This window comes from Maylandia zebra, linkage group LG9, assembly GCF_041146795.1.
Source record: "Maylandia zebra isolate NMK-2024a linkage group LG9, Mzebra_GT3a, whole genome shotgun sequence".
Lineage (NCBI taxonomy): Eukaryota > Metazoa > Chordata > Actinopteri > Cichliformes > Cichlidae > Maylandia > Maylandia zebra.
In genome coordinates this window covers 31303344-31323318 of record NC_135175.1, presented here as the reverse complement: position 1 = coordinate 31323318, position 19975 = coordinate 31303344, and the positions used below count along the sequence as shown (strand labels likewise).

The 19975-nt window shown below is 40.6% G+C and overlaps 2 protein-coding genes across 2 annotated transcripts; one reads left to right on the top strand and one right to left on the bottom strand.

Moving 5' to 3' along the window:
* Window positions 1-38: 38 nt before the first annotated feature.
* On the bottom strand, window positions 39-4678 carry LOC143420527 (uncharacterized). The gene is made up of 4 exons (XM_076888707.1): window positions 4537-4678; window positions 2858-2972; window positions 1641-1719; window positions 39-265 (listed from the first exon to the last, which is right to left on the bottom strand). Exons 1-4 carry the CDS (start codon window positions 4619-4621, stop codon window positions 197-199), a joined length of 348 nt encoding a protein of 115 aa, XP_076744822.1. The 5' UTR covers window positions 4622-4678; the 3' UTR covers window positions 39-196.
* A 7268-nt stretch (window positions 4679-11946) lies between these two features.
* Window positions 11947-19412, top strand: msl2b (MSL complex subunit 2b). The gene is made up of 3 exons (XM_004551780.3): window positions 11947-13267; window positions 15587-16953; window positions 17796-19412. Exons 1-3 carry the CDS (start codon window positions 13126-13128, stop codon window positions 18093-18095), a joined length of 1809 nt encoding a protein of 602 aa, XP_004551837.1. The 5' UTR covers window positions 11947-13125; the 3' UTR covers window positions 18096-19412.
* Window positions 19413-19975: the final 563 nt, after the last annotated feature.

Here is a 19975-nt window from a genome sequence, read left to right as displayed (position 1 = left end):
AGATGCCAAACAGACACATTTTCCTTTTAACATGCAAAAAGACACTTTTATTGTTGAAATGTACAACAACTTAATAAAATAATGCCACCACAATGATCATTTTTCCAGTTACTTAAAAAAAATATCTTGTATTTTAAATAGATATGTATGTAAAAGAAATAAATAGTATTTCAGGATAAAACGTTGCTGTTTTACTTCATGCTGTTGTTGGCTTGTTGGGAACTTCATTTAATAATGACAGATCTTGAGGGCAGTTTAATTCTCCCTGCAAATGTAGGAAAAGCAAAGATGCAGTTAGACGAGTTTATTACATACAGAGAAGTATTTTAATACGTTTTATTAATAAATGTTCCCTCGGTCCATGAAACCAGCTTTCCACGGATCAAGCAGGGGGGACTCACCACCTCACCACCTTCCACCAGCTTCATACCTGATAACATGTGGGTGCTGCGCTTATTAACAAGTGGTTTGAACCTCCTACATTTCACTTTATGGGGCTTTCCTTTCAACAGGCATCTCTAATTAAAGTGATGACATTATTGGTTGACCAGCTTTTGAGGCCGAATCTGAAAGTACTTTCCTAAAAGTACTTTCCCCTGTGATTTTCATCTTTGACAACTTTTAATGAGAGGTCTTCACAAACACCTCCTCTACACCTTTAACCTGAGTGGTTGACAACAGATGTAGACTAGAGGTTAAAGATTACATTTAGTAATCTTTCACATCGCACTGATCATGTAAAAAGGAGATGATCTACTTCCAAATTTTATTGATATATTGTTTAAATACAGGAGAATTAAATTATTAAATGGTAGCTGTGACAGTGATGTCTCCCATTGGTTTTAGATCCATCGCTACGATGGTGATTGTGGTGTTTTGGAATGGGACATGATGAGTAAAGCTGTTAACCAAAGAGCATATTTTGAATATCCATCTTTCTAATTCTCAGCATTATCACAATTTACAAATTGAGCTTGTTGTTCTATCCAATATGACCTGAAACGAGCAGCTTTTATACAACAAGAAGTCTTTTTGCAATCAGATGGGTCGCCCCCTGCTGGCCATTAGAAAGAGTGCAGGTTTAAGATATTCAAAACAACTAAAGGACATCATAAAAACAGTCGATGAGCTAAATGGGAACTCTAGATTGAAAGGACACGAGCTTGTTACAAGCAGCTGAACTTTGGTGAAAGAACTGATGAGTGCCCACTCTCCAGCAGTACACTGATGACACTATCTCAGATAAAAAGGCAAACCACAAACCGTATAGTGGTAAAATGTAAATCTGCAGTGTGACTAGCATCTGAAACTATGCGATAACTAGATAACATGTGCAAATGCGGCAGAAAAAAAGAAATATTCAGCTATTTCAGGGCTGTACTAATTTACATTACTAATAGAGCTAATAAATAATGTACATAAATTACATGTGTAGATGAGTAGATTAAGACAAAGTTCCATTTTTCCTTAATCCTCTATCCTTGGTCTGAATTGACTTTCTTTGGTTCAGATTTCAACGCAAATAATTATCTGAAATTAAATAAAATCACAAGCCATTTAATGTGGTATGACAAGGTGAACCACTAATTTACACTTTTTTGGTAGTTCAGACACAGATCTACAGTCTGGCTTCATGTTACCTTCTGTATTTTGTCCTTGAGCCACTTAGAATTTGGGTTGACACACCACGGTTTATCTTTATGGCGCTGGTTTGCAATCCTAGGAGCAGAAACATCAGTTAAAGTCAGTTACAAACTTTATGATATTAATGTCAAATCTGGTCCTCCAGGTAATAGCTATATTACCTCTTTACAATTTTGGCCTGCTTAGCTGTAGGCAGGAAAGGCAGCTAACAATCTAGCTAACAGACAGCTTCAGGTGAGGTGACAGACTGTGCAGCCTTCATCTTTACTGAATGTGAAGAGCGGCTTGCATGTCTACCTTGCCCGCAACAGTTTCATTTTTACTGTTTTCTTCTTTTGAGGTTTAATTCCACTTACCAGCAAAGACACAGTCATGCATGTGAATCAGAAGCTTCAGAAAGTTACAGAACTGGAAAGAGCATGTTTGTTCAACCGAAGTTTTAAAACTTTAGGCTGCTTTAATTTGCAATAGACTCAATACTTGAAATGTGCAATTCACTTGTATTTTTATTTTTATTCCTATTTATTCTATTTATCCCCTTCGTATAATTTATTTATATTGTCTCTGTATTTATATATATATGTGTGTGTGTGTGTGTGTGTGTGTGTATTATATATATATATATATAATATTCTGTAACTCTGTAACTTCTGTCGGTGCTGTGCTTTTTTGGAAATCGAATTTCCCAGAGGAACCCACCCGAGGGATTAATAAAGTTCTATCTAATCTAATCTAATCTAATTTCCTCACATTGCTAAGCTGTACAGGTAAACTGCCTTGGTGGATGTTATAAAAGTTTTGTGGAGTTGCTGAGGGCGAATATGTGAACCAAATTGCACAGAAGAAGGCTATAATGAGCATTTATTTTCAATTACATGAAAATACACTGGAAAACTATGGTAGACCTTGATGTCATTGTCATTTCTCAGTGTAGCCATCAGTGAAACTGAATGTAACACCTCTGCCCCAGCAATATTGTATCTTTATTTCCCCCTGTTCTTATCTAGATTTAAGATCAACAGTGGGAATCACACTAACAGTTCTTCCCACCACATTAAACTTTAGAAAAGAAGTTCATACATTATTTATATTTACGGTGAAGCCCACGGTGGCAAATGTTGGGGGAGAAAAAGTCCAGAGACAGCTATTTAATATTTACATGTATGGAAACATTGTGAGTGGCGTGAGCGTGTTTAAATTATGATGATCTTACAAGAAAGCATGGTGGTTGCAGCCCTCACGTGGTTTCTGCTCATAGCACCATTTGATCCGTGCTATCTTCCTGGTGCTGACGTTACGGCAGCAGGACAGACCTACAACCGAATCCGCTGCACAGACAAAAAAAGAGAGAAAAAGAGAAAAATAAGGAGATTAGTCAATATTACAAGAATTCTTCTTTGGTCAGCTGTGGCCAGAATGAGGCGCTAAAAAGTAGAAGCACTTATGTAAAGCCATTTCACTGTGGTTGATGGTTAGATGGCTTCCTGTTGTACTGATCGAACCAGCTAGACAAGAAATGTATGAAATGACGGCTAATCTACGAACACTTTCATTTGACACTCATTCAGTAGTTAATTTTCCTAAAATCATGAGATATTGTTTCAGTTTGGGTCACTAGTTTTACTTTAAAATCAGTCACCATTGCTGTGTCTCAAATTTCTAACTCTTTTTAATAGCGCTCATGCTAACAAGTGCAGAATTCTGACTGTCTTCGAGTCACTTAGGCACTTCTAAATTGGCCTTATTTTTAGGCCTAGACGCAGCTGCTTGGCAAAGCTGCACATAACATGTTTTGTTGTATTGTTTGATGTCTGCGCATGTTAAATCTTCAAGGTTTAATGTTGTGGATAGTTAGAGGCGCAACAGGTAACAAATGCTCACAAAATAGAGCAACTAGCAAAATAATTACAGTTAACTGTGTTTGATTCGAGAAAAATGACTGTGCCATACAAGTAAATACGTCGAATACTGAAGAAGACTACATATAAATGTGGCAACACAAGTATCTACATTGCGACATACTGTTATCCCTGTTTGTTCTGCTTTCAGTCTTTGTTTGATTTCCAGCCTTCTGTTATTGCCTACCCCACCCTGAGCAGTAGCACGTGTTTCCTATTATCCACACTGCTCTTTGTTCCCTGCCAGATTTGTCATCCTACCCACAGATTATTACATCCAAATTTAAGCATTCATTCACTACTTACTTGTTGCTGTAGAGGGAAGTCTTTACTCTCATTATTTTATCCCACAGTTACATACTGACAAATATTTTTGCTGAAATAAAAAAGCTGTGAGATGCTTTTTTGTGTTAAACAAACCAGCTGAGTGTGTTTTTCAAATCACATAAAAAGGCTTTGTGGTGGTTTATGTTGTGATGCTCTGTTTTCATTCCTCTCATGCAGCTGTGTTTTTTCAGCCCATTGCATGTTGGTTTGGAGTGCTTGGGTACTTACCATTGATTGTACACTGCTTTTTTAAGAGGTGTTGTGGGATACATTGATTTCAGTATGAATTTAAAAAGCACTACAAAATGCCGAACTTACTTTCGAGTGAGTCATGAGGGATTTCAGTCAGAGCCTGCTCGGTTTTACAACCGTTTTCTTATTTTTAAAACCACTAATGTTCTCCGTTTGATTTTACCTGTTTGGGGATTTTTACTTTGGTTTCATTCCTACTCTCAGTATTTATTTACGTCCAGTTTACTGACTATTTACTGATCTCCTGTTAATAACCTCAAATGTAGGAGATTTAACCCTTCTCGCTTTTGATCACAAGCACAACTTTTGACTGTTTCTCTGCATATTTCCTTTTTTTGTTTTGCATTGCACAGTGAGACCTGCAGAGGTTTAACATGGCACATAAGACTGCATTCAATCATGAGTTCAGGCTTACCTTGAGATGCTGAGAAGAACATCACAACAGACAGGCTGAGGAGAAAAATCCAGCGGCTGACAGAGAGGGCCGTCCACATCTTCATGCTGACAGAGTCCCAGCTGTAAACTGCTTCCTGTTCTTTCTGTTACTTTGTGCAGGATTTGCAAAAGTCTGAGGATAAATGAGCCAGAGGAAGGTGATCTTTTATACTGTAGCTGCACACAAAAAGAGGAACAATATGGGAACTATATATGTCACGCAACATTTTTTGAATGGAAATACTCATGCACCCAAAATGACGAGACAGAGGACAAAGACTCATGCACTCAGAAAAGACTGGATCATATCCATATATGTGCAGATCCGTTTCAGTATCTCAGACAAGAGCTCATCGTTTTTGAGAACTCTGGTGTCCACCTTGTACTATTCCTCCCATGCAAAGTGACTTAATTTTCAAGATTTTGCCTTCAGAGCTGTCTTAATTCTTCATGTCACATATTCAACATGGTGCCTGAAACATTCCTCAAAGAATTTGGTCCATTTTTATTTCTCATAACATTTGCATGTCATGTTGTGTGAGTATCAGAACGTTTCTGCAGATTTGTCAGCTGCACATGCATTATGTGAATCAGCACAGCAATCCCAAAGGTGCTCGCTTGGATTGAAATCTGGTGATTGTGGAGTACAGTGAACTCATTATCATGTTCAAGAAACCAGTTTGAAGTGATTTGAGCTTTGAGATATGGTCTGTTATCCTGCTGGAAGTAGCCATCAGAAGATGTCCAATGTAATGGTAAAGGGCTGGTTCTTATGTAGCACATTTCTACTCCACCATTGAACTACCAACCTACAGCCTGGTCTACCACCTGAGCTACAGCCAACACAATGTGGTCATAAAGAGCTGGTCAGCAACAGTACTCCTATTCAGTATTCAGGTAGGCTGTGGTGTTTAAATTATGCTCCACTGTGATAAGCCCCCATGCTATTACTTCACTGCCTGACCTGCTGCTAGAAGGCAGGATGGATCCATGCTTTCATGCTGTTTTTGCAAAATTGTGACCCTGTCATCTCATCAAACCAATAAATATTTTTACAGTCTTTTATTGTCCAACTTTGATGCAACATAGATGCTCATTTTCCTGTTCTTTGCAGACAGGAGCAACTGCTGTAGCTCATCTGCTTCAAAGTCAGGTTTGTATGCATTAAGAGATGTTCTTCGGCAGAACTTAAGCATTAGCCTAATGAGTGGGTTTTTGAGTTAATGTTGCCCATCAGCTTGAAGCAGTTCACCAAGAGAACTGTTTCTGACTGGATATTTTCTCTATTTTAGACAGTTCTCTGTAAACACTAGAGATGATTGTGTAGGAAACTCCCAACATATCAGAACTTTCTGAAGTAGTCAGACCAGCCTTTCCCCTTTCCGTTATTTTGATGTTCAGTTTAAATGTTAGCAGAAAATTCTGACCATGTCTACATACCTAAATGTAGTCTTTGTCATATAATGAGCTGATTAAAAATTAACAAGAAGCTTAACACATGTACCTAATGAAGTGGCCGTTGAAGAGAGATGGCTTAATGGCTCTCTCGAGTGATGAGAGTTTTGGTTGAAAAAGCACTAAAAATACAAGCTAGACTTGAAAATCAACTTGTAAGAACTTTAGAGAAATAAGAACACACTGTAACTGTTCTTACTGTTGTTTCTGTATCATAATACCTTTTCTGAACTTCTTGAATCCTGCCTAAAACAAATAAACAGATGAATCGGTGAGTTTAAACAGAAACTGCTGTATTTGTTTATAGAAAATGTTCATTTCATTGGGTTTATCCCAAAATACACAAGGCAGATTAATCCATTTGTATCACTAAGTCTCCAATTTCCTGTCCTTTTATGGTGATATCTGTGACCAGGAGAACATGTTTCCCAACTTTCTGCTGGAACAGAAAATACTGCTGAGAACTAAGAGAAACCCTTTGGGTTTTATCCCCAAATAAAAGCACATACGGTAATCGGGATTAAACTTTTAATAAAATCCTCCAGGAAAGTATAGATGCAGATGAATATATGTTTCTCTGAGAGTATCTGTTCTTTCCATTTAGTTTGTAGTTTTTATACAGTTTGCACAACTTCATTAAACATTCCAGTTTAGAGCCAAATGTTTTTGGCTGAAAAAGTCAAAAGATATACAGACAATTGCCATTATATGCGTAATGTACGTACATAAACTTGGCGCAAATTGGACATGCTTTCTTTTTCTTGTTTGCATCTGCAAACATGAGTCATTTCATCTGTAAACAAAAAAGCTCAAAAGAGTTTTGAATGGACTAAAGTCAAAAGTTCCAGAAGTAACTGGCATCTATATATATAGCATCTATATATATATATATATATATATACACACACACATATATATGTATTTAGAGATGGAGAAAGACATTTTATAAAAGTTTGGCCTCATTTGAACTTGACAAAGAGATCCAGACATCCAGGGTAGCGTGATTTTTAGAATCCCCATGACCTTTGACCTTCTTATATGCTTATAGGAGGAACATAATTTTAAATAGCTCTATATAGTATAATTATCACTTTAACATTCAGATGAATCTAATGACCTTGAAGGAAAGGTCAGAGGTCAGATTGGATATGATCTTTATATGGTACTTTCTATAAGTACCGCCACACTTGTAAGAATCGTAGTTTCTAAGTTATAAGGCATTTTGTCAATTTTCGGCCAATAAAACAGTGAGCTGTCCTTGAAGGCCCAGACAGATTAGAACGGCTTGTTAACATGACCCCACTCTAAACACCTACAAAGAATTCCTTTACAACTTTTCACACGATTGTGTTTACAGACAGAACGTCACGCACACATGCAAATACTACCAAAAATCATCTTGGGGCAGCGGTAATTAGCCCATAGAGCTATTTTATGGAAAGCACTGTAATAAAAGGTCAAATCTTATGATAACACCTCAAATTAGAAGTAACGGAAAGACAACCCAATCACACAAACAGCGGGAAGATGCAAAAACCAGGAAACTGATCTGTGTCAAATTTGTGAGACGACTGTCACAAGAGGAATGCTAGACTGCTATGAAATTTATAGACAATTTGGTGAGTTAATTCACAGATTAAGTAGGTGAAACACAGTAGAGTAGAGCAGGTAATAATGAAGGGAGGAGATGAAACCTGCACAGCAGACATAGGTGACATAGGTAAGTAGCTGAAAAATCACAGGCAGACTGATGAAAAATGTGCAATGAGAAGAGAAGATAAGTTCAACAACCCGTCACCCTCTGACCTAGTTCTCTCTCACAGCTGGCCTTCTCCTAAATTGACCTGTTATTAAAATGCATACAGCAAGCTATAGCACTAAATAAGCTCTGGAAAATATAACTATTTCTCAACAAAGTCCACCAATATAAAGCAAAATCGCTCAACCTTTAATAACAGCTTCATTCATTATGGCCTTTTGATGCTTTGCTGTCTGTAATCAGAGCTCTGTTACCTCTTTTGCTTTCAACTGACAGCCACCACATTATAGTTCTTTCTTTCAGTGTCAGTTTTTATTGGTCGTTTTGAACTCATTCATAAAACTGACATTACAACTGAGGGCTCTTCCTCTGAAGACTGCTGTTCGGTCTCTTGGCCGTAACCACAGCCGAGTCTGTGGTTACAGCCCAGTCACCAGTGACGATCCTCCACTTGAAGCTGAAGGAACTGAAACTGAGTAGATGCAAGTGGTCACTGTAAGGCATGTGCTGATATTATGAACTGTACAAGTAGACATAGAATGTGGACTCATAAAAGCTGCTGCACAGGTTTGTGATGTTAAAACAGAAAGACTTAAATAATACAACAATACAACACAAATTATCTTAATGAATGCTCGATTAATTATTTCAGCATAGACAAACTATTCTTGGTGCCACATGTGAGAAACAGCAGGGGAATCACCCAAACTCATGGGCATGATCAGAGACGTGCTAAGAATAGCCCTCAGAGACTGACTAACCAGCTATTTGTAGCACCCACGGTTGCCATAATAAACGAAAAAAGGAAACAGTCATGGTTCCATGAGACACTGTTTAACCTTAAAAGAGGAATTACTCTTGCACATGGAATGCACGTGTATATCAGAAACATTCAAACTATACTTTTGTCAGTTATAGCTTTAATTTTCACGCTTTTTCCACATCTCATGGTCTTTATCAGCAGGCTTTTGTATATATTTGCACTTCTGAACACTAATAGCAAAATGTATTTATATAACAATTAAAAGAAACAGCAGTACAAAGTGCTTCCCAGAAACGGAGAACAAAAGAACAAACTAGAACAGTTTACATACGGGTAAAGATAGGACACGCAAGACACAGGTGTAAGGTCAAAATAAGACAAAGAACAAAACCACGCTTTGACTCCACTGTGATTAATAACTTAACTACATTTTAAAACAGTACATTAAAAGAATAAGATGGACTTTGGTTGAGAATGTCTGTCAATGGAAAATTGTATTTAGTAGTCAGTATAATCTTTTAGTGATATAAGTTTGCATACGGTAGAATACTGCTTGTAGTTATTTGTATTAGGAAATATTCAACCATGTATACTTAGAGGCATATAATCAATTGTGTGTGATCTCTAACAGGCTGCAGGCTTGGTGTGCACTCCAGGAATGCACCCCCACGTCCTGGGAGCATGAGAGTTCGTACCTTGTTTTATTGTTTTAACATAGCTATGTCTGTTTTAGTCTAAGTGCCTTTTTGTCTAGATGAACTGTTGGACTTCTTCACTGTGTTATCTAGGGTGAACCATCTAGGGTGAGGGGGAGATTACCCTCTTCCTGACCAAGGATGTACCTTTTGTGCTTTCATGACCCTTTGATCAGCAGGACACACACACACACACACACACACACACACACAGAAGTATAAATAAAGACCGGGGCAGTTTCTTAGTGCGAGTCTCTCAGTAGGGAGCTGCCCTTGCTAGCAAGAATTCTGTGTCTTTCTCTTCTCTGAGTCCTTACTGAAGAAGTGTTTTAGAATATTTTCCCTAACAATGTCAAAAATAAAAAGTAGATTTTCAAAAAACCCTTATGACATAAACAAGTCTTTAGCAGTGACTAAAAAAGAAGACACCGATGAGGTCATTCCACAACCGAGGAGCACTAACAGCAAACGCTCAGTCGCCTTTTGTCTTTTAGAATGAGCTGGGAACATTTAACAGGTTTCTGCCTGAGAAACTGCAGGAACAGCAGTTCGAGTATGTATTGTGTAGCCAGGCAAAGTCATTGAACAGCTGTTAAAACTTCACCTTTTATTGAACTTTATATTGCTCAATAAAACCCACACAAGTTGAACAAATTCAAAAAGTGTAGTAAATAACATGCTCTGAGTGCTCAGACTGAGCAGAAAAGCACTATGCAATACACTGCTTTTACCTTTTACCCCGTGTATGTACAAACTAAAAGGTTTCTATAAGATGAGACTTTGACTGAAAAAGCTTCAGGTATTGTGGCTTTGAAATCTTTTATGTGCAACTACGACGTGTTGTTCTACTGCACAGAGTAAACTTCACTAACTATGTCAAAATCAAGACTTACAAATTAAAAAACAACAAAAAACAGACACATCTGGGTCTACCCTGGCTCTAGCTGTGTTCTGAGGCCCTACTGAGGCCTAGATGTCATGGATTCTGAGCAGCCATATTCACAGTCAACACTGTCAAGTGTAGTCAAAGGCAATATACATCTATGAGCAGAATGTCTTATGCTGGCTGACCTTATAAAGGAAAATAAAGGCGTTTGATGGCTGGTTGGCAGCTTTGTGTTTAGATCTATTCATAAAAGTGTGTCAGAGCATGTCAGTAAACTATATGCTAAGTTTGGCCTTCTTAGTGAAACGGAAATTCACACTTTTTGTCAGTTTAAAACGGGAATACTAGAACTTTGAAACTTACAGACGGGCTACAGCAATGGTTTTCATCACTGATTCGTTGATTCTTTTTTATTACATGATTAATTATCCAATTATTAATTATTTAAGATTTCAAATGTTTTGTTTTGTCTAACCAGCTGTCAAATGAATGAAAGTTTTTAGCTCACTATTAGGCTTAACGAAAAAGAGCAGAAAGTGATTACATTTAAAAAGCTGAACACTTATTTGATAATTAAAATTTTTAATTTCATCAGTTATCAAAGCTGACCAACTGTTTGTGCTGTGACTGGATGGTAAGGTAGCATGCTGTTGAAAATGCATCTTCCGCATAACTCAACAAGACAAAACGGAAAGTCCCTGGTGGTCAGCAGCCTTGCAGACAAAGAAAAAAAAAAGAGAGAGGAAACAGAAGGTAATTTCTGGGATAGTTCATTGATAGATATCAGCTTGTTTCAATCAGACAGGCTGCCATTTTTTAAGACTAGTTTGACTTTTCCGTGAGTATGTATTTATATCCTCTCTTTCCGTGTTCCCCCTTCTTTGGTCAACCTTCTGGTTCTCAAACACCACCACACCGTGGTTTTATCTCTGAACTGCACCGAGTTCTCACCACGCACGGAAATACAAAGGAATAAAGTGTGACGTAGTTAACACTGTGGATACCAAAGTAAAATTAAAAGTCAAAATTGCAATAAATTGCAATGATATAGATATAGAGAATTTAATATGGAGCTTCAAATGAGCATAGTATGTCATTTTAAAAAATAATATAGAAATAGTCATTTTAGGCTAAATTCCTTTTGTGTGTGTGTGTAGAAAAATATAATCTATTCATCTTTTAAACTAGCCTACCCAGTTATAATAGGGCATAGACGTTGGGCAGGTCACCAGTCCATTTAGAGTTTGACCCCAGTGTGAAACTGAAGAAGTCATCAGTTGAATGTAACTAAGTGTAATAGTATTTCTCAATAGGAAGTCACTGCACTAACAGCAGTAGTGAAACTGTGCCTTACACTTACAATGGAAGGATAGTCTTTCAGATTTTTGTCTTTTAATGGCACATTTTTTCCACATGTGACATACATTATACCAGCATACCAACTGTACCAAAAAGAGTACAGAAGATGAAAGCTGCCCACTGGATTTTAAGTCTAGTTGTGAAGTCTTAAAGTGGGCACTTTCACTGCCATCGTCATGTTTAGAAAAAATGAATGTAATCTAATGACTTTCTTACTGCCTTCTTAGATATAAAGAAGAAATGAAAACGTCATGTGAATATCAGAAATATCAGTCACTATTCCTAAATCAAAACCAAGAATAGGTTATGCTTTTTTCAACAAGGTGGTCTTTGAAAAATAAAATATCTATCTATCTGGAAGGTTAATTTTCGTTTATTATGTTTAAAAAGTGAAATAAATCATCTCAATATGTTAGATCTACCGCTCTTCCTTTTTTTTTAATTGAACCGCCTTATCCGAGTTCTCGCGAGATGTGAGAAACAGCGCCCCCTTGTTTATGTGTAGGAAACGCGATGGGATGTGTGAGGACTACTCAGTGGCTAACGATAGCAAGGTACACAAACAGGGAAATTAATCATTTTTCTCTCCTTTGATATTCGGGAGGTCTAAAGAAAGCTCCAGAAGGATTGATAAACTCCCCTTTTCCCACCACATTCCCACCAAGGAGGGAAACGAGAACGAAAGACTCCCGATAATCCCGCGAAGAGGGGAGCGGCCTTGCTTTTTTAGCCGGCTTCCCGGCGCAGCTCTGACGGCTAGCACTGTCACCAGAGCCCGGTGCTTCCGCTGGCTTGCTCGGCTCCACACGGATAGAACCGCGGCGGCTTCGATATTATTTTTGTTTCGGACGCCACCATCTGCTCGTCCGCACGCTAGCTCCCCTGTCTAGGAGCGGGTGTCGGCGTTTCTCTCCGAGGAGGAGCTTTTGAAGCCGAGGCGGCCTGTTTTGTTTTCGAGCCGCCGTGAATCTCTGCGAACAATAACACAACCATAACGAGCCTGCTGGGGCTGCACCGAGTGAGGAAATAGGAGCCGCTGACGCCCCGGTGTGGGGTAATTGATGCTCTGTGTGACACCAGCTCAACTCGGGACAGGCATGCATGTGGACTATGGGGATATCATGGGAGTACGATTGCAAACCGGGCCACTTTGTCACAGAGTAGCCTGCTTGAATCTCGGAGCTGCTAGCTAGTTAGCTAGCCAGCTGTGTCTGTGAGAAGCGTTAAAAAGGCCACTGGCGACGGAAGGAGTGCCTCACGATGCTTTGTCTTAATTTAAATTACGTATGGGAAGGAAACGAACCGAAACGGTGCGCATGAAGCTGCATTTTAATGCAAACAAATCTCCGATCGGAGGCTGCGGTGATTTCAAAGCTAAGACAGCGCATTGAAGATGGATTGGATGTGACCGGGGATGACTAAACCTGGATCTTCACTCTTCATGTGGGATTTATCTAGCAACCGGGAACTGAAGCCGTGACATCCACCTATATGCCCCCTTCAAAGCCCCCACCGGACTCCCTTGATAAAAACAGTAATTTTATCTCACGGGAAGCGGGAGCTGCGGGTAGTTTGTTTATCCTCTTGTGTGACTTTGGTGTGTTTTTATTAACGTATTAATACATCTGGAGCGCCGGGCCCAGACAGCTGAGATGAACCCGGTGAATGCGACCTCTCTCTTCGTGTCTGCGAGCCGGTCGGTGCTGCAGTGCGACCCCCGAGACCCCCGGGCTCTTGCGGAGCTCTGCAAGCTCCTGCCGTTTTTCCGCCAGTCCCTCTCCTGCTTGGTCTGCGGTAAGTGTGAGTTTATATTATAGTTTAATTTAACAGCAAGCCAGTGTATATGTGTGTGTTTATTATTGAGAGGATGTTTTATAGGTAACGTTGTCAGCTGTCTTAACAGTGGGAGTGAGCCTTTAAATGGTGCTGCGTTCAAGCACTGACGGAAATGTCTGAGTACATTACAAAAGAAGTCAGCAGCATGGTGGAAACTGAGCTGTCGCGCATATGAAGTCTTGTACTTGAATATGTCTTGAAGTGCTTGTACTTTACTTAAATTTAGAGCTGGGCAATGAACCACATTTAATTGCATTTACGATTTTGGCTCCTGTGGATCATGAAAATCAGGTAATCAAACTATAGCCAGTATTATGTCTGACGTATTTGGCAGCTACTGTTTGGATTTTTTTTGCTGGGTCGTAGTTTTAGGAAATCTGCTTAACTTAAAAGACAAACATGTTTTTATTTTTAAGTAAGTTTAGTAAATCCAGAATCCCCCTCCCCAGAGCGAGTGCTTAAAAAATTAAGTTAAAATTAAATGCTTCTTTCCATATGAACACATTAAGAACATTTTATAGATATATTTTAGTTCACATTTAGCTATTTATTTGCTGTTGCTTACATTTAAAGGAAATCCTTTGAATTAAAGACACCTCCCCCCTTTTCTTTTTAACTTTGAATGAGTGTGATCTCAATACTGACTAAATAATTTGTTTTTGTTTATGCATTTAGTTATTGTTATAACTAACAGGTTCTGTTTTAAATTTGTAAAAAAAAATTTTTAAATCAAGCTGCATTGTTAAACTGCTGTATTCTCCAAAAGGTTGTTTATATGGTAAATTCCGAGGTGTCATGAACGCATCTTAAGTCACAGCTACACCCATCCTGACACACCCCCTTCTGGGTGCTGTTTGGCAGCATCTGGGCGTTTCTCTGGTTCATCCTGTTGAATAACAGCCCCTTCACATGCTGGATGCTGAGCACCTAATCTGCTTTCTCACCCTCCTCCTCCTCAGATACAGAAATGTTCAACTCCATCTAGGAAAGGAAAGCAAAGGGAGTCGTTTAAGGAGACTGCTCCTTACAGTGTTTACTTCACTGAACTAAAACGAACTTTAATAAAAGTATAGGGAGCATTTCTTCGGCTGGATATTAAAGTCAACCTTTTAATGTATATTTAATACAGGGTTTTCACCGCCAATACAAAATGCATTGCATTTCCCTTCGGCCAGAGTGAGTGTATATACCATTTCCAATATAGAGAGGAAGCTGTGGCTGCTGTTTTTGCAGGTTCTCAGTAAATGGATGGTTTGATGAATTATTTATGCATTTATTTACGTAAAGGTGATATTTATGGTGCTGTGATTGCAAGAAGACTGAGAAACTTCCATGTCCTCTGTGATGGATGACTATAATAGTCTTTATGACATTTAAATATAGAGTTATGCTTGATTTGTCAAACAGGCAGAGCCGTATGTGTAGGCCTGCTTGTTTCTTGTGAATGGAACTTCATCCCTTCCCCCTCTTTTTGCAGCTGCACTCTCTAGCAGGAAGCTCCCCTGAAAGAGAGGCTGTCTTTCACTCTGGAAAACCTCCAAGCACAGCTCAGGTTTACAAATACATGTCAGTTTAGGAAGCTGTGGCAAAAAGGAACCAATCGTCTGTAAATAAAGCCATAATTTATCTCATGTTAATGATGATTGCTGGCTTGTTAAGGATTTTATTACCAGGCGTGTTGCTATGTTTATGATTTTACATGCATATAAAACATTTTTGCTATCCCCAAAGGAAAATATACACTTTTAACCTTTATCAAAGGACCGTAAACATTAACTAGGGTAATGCAGACTCATTACCTTAAATATATGCAGACCACATGCTGTGTCATTTATTTAAAAAAAAAAACACACACAAAAACGGCAACCTCACTTTGAACTTGTTATGATAAATACTGATTATTGTATTTATTGTTATTTGCAGAAGTGTGCAAATAGGCATAAATTTGCTTGAAATCTATTAGCAAATTTAGTGTATTCGTTTTTTTAGTGTTTGCACAGCGGTATAAAAGGAAGAGAACCCATCAGTCATCTTCTTCTAGTGCCCCACCAGTGTCCAAAGCTGAGAGGTGGAGTGACACCCCCCCATGGACATCATTACTCGCCCATTCACACCCCAAAGGCTTATTTTACACCAGAAATAAAAATTCATGCTGTCTTTTCTGGATCCTGCAATGGCCACTTAATCATCTATGTGGGCTGTTCTGCCTGTTCCTGTGATATCTGCAATTTCATTCATGTTTTTTTTTACCTTTTCTCCCTGTCCTCTCATGCTCAGGCAACCTGCTGCAGGACCCCATCGCTCCCACCAACTCGTCATGTCAGCATTACGTCTGTCGAGGCTGTAAGGGTCAGAGAATGCAGCTGAAGCCGTCCTGCAGCTGGTGCAAGGACTATTCCCGCTTCGAGGAAAACCGGCAGCTCTCTTTGCTCGTCCACTGTTACAGGAAGCTCTGTCTCTACATCACACAGTCGCCACTTGCACCACATATAGCCAGCGCTGCCAGTGACTCACCTGACCTGCAGGCTATCCTCAATGAGGGCCTGACATTGGCGGAGAGTGAGCCAGAAGCGGAGGATGTCTCAGACTCTGTTCGTTTGTCACAGACGGTGTCGACCTCTGAGGTGGGTCAGCCCGATGGCGGTCCAGCAACAAAGGAGCTCAAGGTGGAAGAACCGAGCCCCGTGGGCTTTAACGGACTGCATGACTGTAACGGCCTGGTCAGCTCAGACAGACTGCACCCCATCACCACGAAGCAGGAGAGCTTCTCAGAGGAGATCCCAGTGTGCATGAGTGTTACAGGCACTTCAGAGACGGGACTTTGTGACATCGGCGCTTTCGGGGACGACCTGAAACACGGCGGGGGGCCACTACTGTTGAGTGTAGAGGAGGTGCTCAGAACTTTAGAGACGGAGTCTGACCTTGACCCTTCACCTGAGCCCAACTCTCAGCCAGGCTGCCACCCCTCTGTACCTCAGTCTAGCCGAAACGGGCCTCACTGCCCATCAGGCCAAGACTCATCCCGCCTCATTGCCTCCCTCCCTTCAGAGAACAGCTCCCGTGGCCTCCAACCACACCCGCAGCCCTCACTGCAGCCCCCTCCTCAGCCCTCTGCAGTCACCCCCCGTATACCGCTTCGCTGCCACCGCAAACGCTCCCGCTCAGAAAGCGACAGCGAGAAGGTGCAGCCCCTCCCTATTTCCAGCCTCCTACGAGGGCCCCCCATTGGTGCCAACAGTTCCCCCCACCACCCCAACCCTGGTGCCACCACCAAACAGGAACCTAAGTTCCCTGCAGCAACGCCTCACCCCCACCTAGCCCCGGTACCTAATGGCAGCACCCCAAAGGTGGGTAAGACTGTACTTGTCCCCAACAAGGCTCTGAAAAAGACTGTGGAGCACCACGGTGCCGCCAAGAAGTCGTACACCAAGGCCAGGCAAGGGGCCCCCAAACCCCGCACGCAGCCCCGTGACAGAGTACCCCCTCACCCTCACGCTCACCCCCTCACACACCCACCCAGCCCCTCGAAGCCACTGTACAAGAAGCCTGTGGAGAAGAAGGGCTGCAAGTGCGGCCGGGCTACCCAGAACCCCTCAGTGTTGACCTGTAGGGGGCAACGCTGCCCCTGTTACTCAAACCGCAAGGTGAGAATGCTCCACACACCATCCATACACTAATAAAATCGCTTCTGTTTGTTATCACATCAAATTGAAACTAATTGCATTGTATTGAAGTAAGAAACTGGCATCTCTGTATGAAAATAATCATATTAAACTGTAAATTCAAATCAAAGCAATGGACGGCTTTTGGTTTTCTGTAAGTTGTGTGTTGAGTGGTAATAGCTGCTCTCAACTGTAAGGTGGACATAGCCACTGAAAACTGCACTTTTTTCTTAATGGACAAGAGGGAGTGACTCCAGCCCTCAGTTCCCCTTTTCTGTGCCTTCAGTAAACACTTTCTTGGTGACTTTATGGGCTCGGTCACTAGTTTATGGTCATATTGAATAAAACATTAAGTCCGTATTGTAAATTATGATCATTGTTACAATCAGAAAGTAGGCTTATCTCAGGTTTGCTGACATGCTGTCGGTCAATAGGCATGTACTCGAATGTCACCAGCTGATCATTATGCCATAAACGCTTAACTTGAGGCTTCATTACTGGACTTCACCCATCCACGGATGACATCACAGTGGCTACATCCATCTTTTATATGCAGATTACACAACAGGCAATCATTTTGAAGTGTGTAGAAGTGATGAGATGTCTTGAAAACTGTTAGAAGGCAAATTAAACTTAATATTTACTTTTTAATAATACCTTTATTTATATTTGAAACTTTAAAGGTGGTTTCCAAAGTTCGTTAAGAAACAAAAACATAATGTCGAAGTGAACCAGAAGACCAATAAAACGCGCAGCTATAACCCAAACATCATCTATTATGTTGTTCTTTGTTAAATGTTATTGATCCCATTCGGTGTTCTCAGGCTTGCCTGGACTGCATCTGCCGCGGCTGCCAGAACTCGTACATGGCCAATGGCGAGAAGAAGCTGGAGGCCTTCGCCGTGCCAGAGAAAGCTCTGGAGCAGACCCGGCTCACGCTGGGCATCAACCTCACCAGTATCGCCGCAGCGGCCCTGCGCAGCCCGGCCACCAGCTCCCCGGGCAACACCCTCCTTAACGTCACCACAGCCACGGGGGCGCCTGTCACGGCCGCCTTCCTATCTGGGGCGGGGCACGACAACCGGGGCTATGACGATTCGCTGGAGATGCGGTTTGACTGTTGAGGTCCGGCCCCCCCTCCCCTTCCGCGGTCAGTAGTCACACACATTCCCCCACCCCTACCACCACCACCGCCGCCCCTCCCTCACCCTGCTGGGTGGCGTCACCCATCGGTTCGTACAGCGGCGGAGCCAGAACAAAGGCAGCTACAGTGACAGGCGGCAGCGAGGGTCACCAGCTGAAGCTGAGGAGGCGCCCTCCATCCAAACGCCCGAAACTGCACCATGCTTGTGGTCTTGCATACAGAGAAGAGAAGAAGAAAGAGGAGATGTAGCGTTACTGTATGTGCAGAGATTTCATTTCAGTGGGTATAGAGGGGTTTATTTTGTTGTTGTTTTCTTCTCTACTATGGGTAATATGTAGAGCATGTTGTGTAGCTAAGTCGGGCGTGCTGACCACGGTCACACGGCTCTCAGCGTGTGTGTATGTGTCTGTGTGTCCATGTCTGTGTGTGTGTGCGTTGAGCATGTGAGTGTGTATGGGAGGGTTTTATTTGAAGATGAACCTTACTAGCAGGAATGGAGACATCGTCACCACCACCTTCATCAGAGACTGGTGTAATTTATATATAAGAGAGAACCTTTTGTACATGGACTTATCGGTTTCCATTTAAGAAGACATTTTATGATATATTTTATAAGTTACTTTAAATCCAATGGAAGCCGATGTAAAGCGGGGAGATGTCTGCATTCAACCAGAATGTTTTCGCACTGGTAAAAGTAGATTTTGTAAACCACCAGAAATAAAAGCTCTTATACGTAAGGAATAAAAATGATTAAAACCACCAGCCGAGTTTTGATTACGTCTTTTGAATGTTTAAAGATCCTGAAGCTTGGGGAAGGTTGGATGATTTGGTGAGTTTTGAGGCAGGAAGATGGTAAAACTTCAGCACTTATCCCACTTTTTTTTTTTATGTTTTGTTGTTGTTCTTACTTGTGTATAAAAACTCTGGTTGATTGCAGGCCCTGTGCACTGCTTTTCCACAAGTTTTTTTTTGGTTTCTGGAAGCTACACACTTGCTGCTAAATACTACAAAGGACTCAAAAGGAGGAGAGCACACCTGTTTTCCTTGTCTTGTTTTGTTTTCTTTTAAATAAAAATGCGTTAACAACATTTGCAGTATTTATTGGACGTCTCCTAACGTAGAGGTTACGTGTTGGGCACCAGTTTGTTTCCGGTTAAGTTCTTGTCGTCGTCCTCTTCTTAGCGTTAGTTTCTGGTGTCTCCAAAAAGGGTTTTGTTCTCCCTCTGGGCATTTAAATACCTGTAATATAACTGTAACATATTTCCACAAAAAAGAAAGAAAATCAGAAACTTACAAAGTGTTGTGTGGTTATTTGTTTCTACCCTTTATCACTGAGATTAAGCATGTTGAAAGTATTTATTGATCTGTCGGCACTGCTGAAGTTAGGCAGTAGAGGGCAGTGTTGGACCTAATGCTGCAGTAATTATTTGGCACCAGCAACATGCCTTGGCTAGAAAGCAGTTTTGAGCCACTTTGACTGGACTACAGATGTAACTGTAAATGCCTTTGTAGTAATAAACCTTTATGACGTAAAGGTTAAAACAGCAAACACATTTTATACATTTAGACCCACAGGAATGATTTTGATTCAATGAAACTTGGCTTTAATTGTGACTGTGGGAACAATCCAGTTCTCTAAAACGTGGCAATGCTTTCTTCATGTAATTTTATATCAGTAATGTTTAGGTTACCAGTGGTTTATTCTGCTACGTGATTTGCAGAGAAGTATCAATTCTAAGTAAGATAAGATCAACTTGTCCAAAGGTTTGGATATTCTTTTGTTACAACAGTCAAAAATCAGCTTGAACACAACAAATGTAGAACAAATAGCTTAATGAGTAGAATGGTATGTACGTAAAA